Genomic DNA, 6,450 nt, shown 5'->3' on the forward strand with positions numbered 1-6,450 from the left:
CTTTCTTAAATGTTAGGTTTTTTCTCTTATCTATTTAGATACAACAAATCTTATAGATATAAATTTTTATATGTTTCGCTACTTATGAGAGTTTATACTTGTGTATATTAATAAGCCTTATTACTATAATCTATTTTTCTCTTTTCACTATATTTCGCTTAAAAAAATTAATAAAAAGCTATAAACCAACCATTAGTTACAAAATTAAGTGATTATTTGTAAAATATTATAATGGTCAACAACTAACCAACTACCTTTTTAAAAAGTCAAGTTTTTCTACTTTTTGAAAAGTTAAGTTTTTCTCTTATATATTCTAATAATTGTCCACAACTAACCAACTACCTTTGTGAAAAGTTAAGTTTTTCTCTTATATATCCCACTACGGTATAAAAACTTTTTAGTTTGTCAAAGTTTATAAATATAGATTTTTATATAAAAGCTTTTTAGTTTGTCAAAGCTTTTATAAAAGCTTTTTAGTTTGTCAAAGCTTTTGTAAAAGCTTTTTAGTTTGTTAAAGCTTATAAATATAGATTTTCATCTTTTATAAAAGGTTTTAAGTTTGTCAAAGATGCTCTTTTCTCAAATATCTTCAAAAACTCATATTTTCCCATTCATATTATATGTATTCAAACATTGCTGTCAAAATAAAAGGATGGGAGTGAATCGCAAATTCATTCCAAGATCACTGTGGGTCTCCTTTCGTTTTGTCTTTGGTGATGTTTCCATCTCAATTTGCATTTGCTTCTGCATAATCCAAGATGGTAACAGTAGACCAGGAAAAGCAACAGCGAATGCAGATTGATATTTAGATAATAGTTTAGATAGTCATTGCCTTGGTGTATCTGAGCTTACAATGGAACCTAATTTTGTATCAGTTCTGGTTTCAGCTCTCCTTTTCATTTTGTCTTTGACGTTGTCTCAATGTCAATTTGCATTTGCTTCTGTGTATTCCAAGATGGTAACAGCAGACCAGGAGAAGCAACAGCTAATGCAGATTGATATTTCTTCTCTTCTGGCTTTCAAAAGGAGTATTCTCTCTGATCCATATCATATGCTCGATAATTGGAATCCTGCAGTCACGCATGTGTGCAATTGGACAGGAATTTCTTGCACTCCGGGGCTTTCCAGAGTTAACAGACTCAACCTGGCAGGAAGTGGCCTTGTAGCTCGCAGCGTGAGTGCGGAACTGGGAAATCTTAGTGGCCTGCAATATCTGGATCTTTCGGTAAATTCATTCACTGGTCGAATTCCTCCAGAGTTGGGAAAGCTTGACAAATTAGAGGGACTGTCTCTGTTTTCCAACAATATTACTGGAAGCATTCCTTCGCAACTTGGAATGCTTAAGAATCTAGAGTCACTCTCTCTATCTAGCAATGCCTATCTTTCTGGGAACATTCCCCCTGAGCTAGGTGGACTCGGGCGGCTGAAAACTCTTTCTCTTTTTCTCACCAATTCAAGCGGAAATATTCCACCTGAATTAGGGCAGCTGTCTAGTTTGGAAATCATGGACATTTATAAGAATACGTTGAGTGGAAACATCCCCAAGGAATTAGGGCAGCTGAAGAATGTGAGGAGGCTTTACTTGTGGGGTAACAGGCTCTCCGGAAGCATTCCAAAGGAGTTGGGTGGGCTTACCAGTTTGGAAGATTTTACAGTGTCTGTGAATAACCTTAGCGGTAGCATTCCTGAAGAATTGGGAAATCTGAGCTCCCTGAAATATATTTACATGTCTGTAAATAATCTCAGCGGAAGCATTCCAAGGGAGTTTGGACGGTTAAAGAATCTTAATTATCTTTGGGCACCCGCAAATCAGCTGTCTGGAAGTATTCCTGTCGAGTTAGGGCAGCTGAGCCATTTGGAGATGTTGCTTTTGAATGCCAATGACCTAAGCGGACCCATTCCCCCCGAGTTGGGGCAGCTGAAGAGCTTGCAAGTTCTCAACCTGGAATCCAATCAGCTCTCTGGAAGAATCCCCAGTGAATTAGGAGGACTCGCCAGTTTACAAATCCTCTTCCTCTGCTACAACGAACTCAGTGGAGCCATTCCTCAAGAGCTGCAGCAGCTTACAACCTTGGAGCAGCTTCTGCTCAACAATAACCATCTCACTGGAACCATACCTTCAGGATTGGGTCAATTGAAAGCTCTGCAGGATCTCAACGTAGGAAATAATAAGTTGTCTGGATATATACCTGCTGAGCTTGGGCAGCTGAGAAACTTGCGAACTCTTTCTCTGGCTCTCAATAACTTGTCTGGAAGTATTCCCAAGGAACTTGGCCAGTTGAGTAGTTTACAGAGTCTTCATCTATATAAGAACCTGCTCTCAGGAAGGATCCCCTCACACCTCAGCAATCTAAGCAATCTTGTAGAATTGTCTCTGGGAAATAACTACCTGTCTGGAGAGATACCAGAAGGGCTTTCTATGCAGGTTCCCAATCTCCAGTCACTAAGCTTACAGAAAAATAATCTAAGTGGCTCAATACCTTTGTCCTTGTCACTTCTCAGCGGCCTAAGTTACTTTGATCTATCAAGCAATAGATTATCTGGTCTGTTTCCTCCGATATTGGCCAATTGCTCCAGCTTGAGTTATGTAGCTATTGACAATAATTTATTGGAAGGACAAATCCCTCCTGAGATTGGGTTATTGAAAAACCTTTCGGTATTGTCTCTCTCAGCTAACTACCTCACCGGAAGTGTTCCAGCTTCATTTGGAAATCTGAGTAGCTTATTGTATCTGAACTTGGGCCACAATCGTTTAATTGGTACAATACCTGCAAGTTGGAAGGGCATACAGAGTTTGCACTTGGTATCATTGGAACATAACCAGTTGACAGGGTTTCTTCCAGAATGGGTCTGGAAATTCAAGGATTTGCACGTGATCAGTTTCTCCAATAATTTGTTTTATGGAGAGATTCCCACCCAAGTATCTGAATTGCAAGCTCTCTGGACAACACCCGATCCATCAGAGGCAGGCTCTCAGGACGAAACTCTGTGGGGAAGTTTTGATGCGCTGTCTGCTAATGGTTTCACTAGCTCCGACAAGACTGATGCTATCTTCAACTTCAAGGGCCAGGAACAAACTTTTCAACTTCTTTATTTATCTGAGGGTTTCATCGACTTGTCAAACAATAGGCTAAGCGGTAGAATTCCTTCACAGTTTGGGTTGCTCAAAGGCCTCAGGAGTTTAAATATCTCCAGCAATAAGTTGACAGGACATATTCCCCCAGAACTTGGGAATCTTCCCATTTTAGAATCACTGGATTTATCAAGGAACGCGTTGGACGGTCGAATCCCGCAGGAGCTCATCAAGATAAACTCCCTAGCAATTTTGAATCTCTCCTGTAACAATCTCTCTGGCTCCATTCCCACAGGTAGGACCCCATTATATCTCATTTTGTTTTTCATTATATCTCATTTTGTGTTTTTGGTTAGGAATTTTTCTCTTAGTTTGAGGCCATTGGCATTCATGAAAGTGAATATAATAATATTCATAAACACATAATTATTACAGCATTATTTCTCATTATTATGTTACTAACAAAAACTTCATCATTTCACTAACAAAAACTTAAGTGTGCAGAGAGATAACAAAAGCTCTACCCAACCGCCCCAAATAACTCCACTTAACATACTGCTGGTTGAATTTTATGTTTGTTTAGATATACATGATTGTGTGCTCAAAATTCAGATTATTGTGCGTGGAGACAGGCCGTCAATTCAGTACTTTTGAGAATACATCCTACTTAGGCAACACCAAGCTTTGTGGTTCTCCGCTCTCCAAAACTTGCAGATCCGAGTCATCCTTATCAAATAGAACAATGGGGTCTTCTGTGTTGAAGGGAAGTACTGCTGAAAAAAGAAACCTAATAATCGCAGCGACCACCATAGCTTCAGCGATCATCATCACCGTGGGGGTTGCCATTTGTTGGATGCGGCGTTCTGCCCCTTCTGGTTCTGCAAATTTGGAGATGTGTTACTTTGAAGAGTCTCTCTTGAAGGTGAGCGAGAAAGAGATATATAGGATCACAGAAGGATACAGCGAGAGAAATATCATCGGCAGTGGTGCCTCAAGCACTGTGTACAAAGGGCAGCTTGTTAATGGGATGACAGTGGCAATCAAGAAGCTCAAAGTTGAATTAGAAGCAGAGGCCCAACGCTGTTTTATGGCAGAGTGCAAGACACTGGGTAAAATCAGGCATCGGAACCTTGTGAAAATTATGGGTGTAATTTCCAATTGGGATGTCAAAATCCTTATACTCCAGTTCATGCCCAATGGTAGTTTAGACATGCATTTGCACGGGAACTCTACTCAGCTCGACTGGGCGACCAGGCTCAGGATTGCTATGGCCGTTGCAGAGGCACTGGTGTATTTACACGAAGAATGTGGAATCGGGGAGATTGTCCACTGTGATATTAAGCCCAGCAATATTCTTCTAGATGAACAGTTTGAGGCGCACATCAATGATTTTGGAATTGCACGGTTAATCGATCCAGAGCTTCGCGGCAGCACGCTTTCAACCACGCTGAGAGGCTCCATAGGTTACATCGCACCTGGTAATGCAAACATCTTTATTATTTGATAGTACATTTACCTGAAAATTTACCACAGTTCGGTCGAGGTTTCAAATCCCAAATTGGATTCGTCTTCGGAACCAAACTTCCAGAAAGATCGATGTTTCAAATCCTAAACTGGAATCATCTTCAGAATAGATGTTTGAATCCCAATTTGGATTCATACTTGGCACCAAAAGTGTGGAATGAGTTGTTTGATATTAGATTTTTGGGAGATTTGTTCATCTTCCATAAAGGTCGATGTTTCGAATCCCAAAACTAGTTTGAATCCCAAACTGGATTCATTTTTGGCACCATAAGTATGGAATGTTTGGGAGGTTACCATGTTCATCTTCATCTTTCATAAAGTTCAATGTTTCGAATCACAAAACTGGTTTCATTTTCTAGACCAAAAACTGAATTCATTTTTGGAACCAAAACTTTTTATTCCAAAAATGAATCCAGTTTGACATTCCCGGAAATAAAATGAATCCAGTTTGACATTCTAAACATATTCGACCTTTATGGAAGATGAACATTGTAGCGAAATCTCCCCAAAAATCTACGACTAAACAACCCATCCTACAGATCTTTTCATCTTTATTATTGTTACTTATCAAATGGTATCTAGTTTCATGTAATTTCAATTGAATCACTGGGAGGGAATAATATGAGATGAGGTGAGTTAGTTATGATAATGATCTGATCTTGTTTCACTGGTATAATCACATGCAGAATTTGCGTACAGCCAAAAGGTTTCAGCGAAAGGCGATGTTTACAGTTATGGAGTCGTGCTGCTTGAAATGGTTACCAGAAGATCTCCCAACACTTTCAATAATGAATATGTTAATGTTTGTTTAAATGAAAGTGAAGCCCAGAGCTCGAGTTCCCAGTCAAGTTCGTTGATTGAATGGGTGGGTAGTTTGTATCCGGAGAGACTGATGTACGATGCAGTCGATGATGCTCTCAAAGTCAATGCCACACCACTCACCACCCAACAAATTGATTCGGTTGTTAAACTCGCTCTTAGCTGCACTCACCTCACTCCTCACAGACGCCCTTCCATGAGGGAAGCCTTGTCAACTTTGATGGAAATCTGCCATTGCACTGCCACAGCACCATACAGCTAAGATATACAGCAAAGGTTAGTAAATGGTTTTTAGCTTGAGTGGTGGGATGGTTTGCCATCCCATCTACCAGAGTTCAAATCTTCTGAGATATTTATGACCTGTGTTGAAGCATAGTCTAATTCCTGAGATATTTATGACCTGTGTCCGGGGTTCATGTCTTCTGAGATATTTATGACCTGTGTTGAAAGCATAGTCTAATTAGAATCTGGGATCCCTGCTCCAGTTAAACTGTACCTGTCCTCCCCTTTCCCTTTCACAGATTGTACCTTCTATGTTGAGATAAGACTGCCACTGTTTGTACCTTTTATGTTGAGATAAGATTCTTGCCCAACCTGAGTTGATGGTCATGACAGAGATAAGATACTTGCCCAACCTGTTACCTGAAGGCTGAGGTAATGATCTATGAAAACAGTACAAACACGGAAAAGTATACATTGTTCCAATGTCCATCTTTGCTAACTCCAATTGTGTTTTTGGGATCAGTGCAGGTTCTAAGTATTGGTAATTTCTTGTTGTATTTTTTCTTGACACGTCATTTTTATTATTATAAAAATGGGTTGGAGTTAACCGTGGTGGAAGTGTAAATGAATATCTATGATAGGGGTGTTTATTTTATAATTTTTTTTAAATTTTAATTTAATTATTAGTAATTTTTAAGTGGATGACATAAATTTATTATGGATGGAATAGGTTCAAATATTCATATTAGTATTTACAATTAGAAATTAATATTTATGTTCAAGTTAATTATGTTTTTCTAATGAATTTATTT

At 39.0% G+C, this 6,450-nt stretch overlaps 1 protein-coding gene across 1 annotated transcript; it reads left to right on the forward strand.

Annotated features, from left to right (window-relative positions):
* Positions 1 to 671: 671 nt before the first annotated feature.
* On the forward strand, positions 672 to 6,238 carry LOC149157901 (uncharacterized). The gene is made up of 3 exons (XM_089436048.1): positions 672 to 3,368; positions 3,706 to 4,551; positions 5,284 to 6,238. The coding sequence occupies exons 1-3, from the start codon at positions 854 to 856 to the stop codon at positions 5,676 to 5,678; spliced, it is 3,756 nt and encodes a 1,251-aa protein (XP_089292174.1). The 5' UTR covers positions 672 to 853; the 3' UTR covers positions 5,679 to 6,238.
* Positions 6,239 to 6,450: the final 212 nt, after the last annotated feature.

This window comes from Pinus tabuliformis, chromosome 5_2 (genome assembly GCF_031772625.1).
Source record: "Pinus tabuliformis cultivar Carrire ecotype Pingquan chromosome 5_2, CPIR1, whole genome shotgun sequence".
NCBI lineage: Eukaryota > Viridiplantae > Streptophyta > Pinopsida > Pinales > Pinaceae > Pinus > Pinus tabuliformis.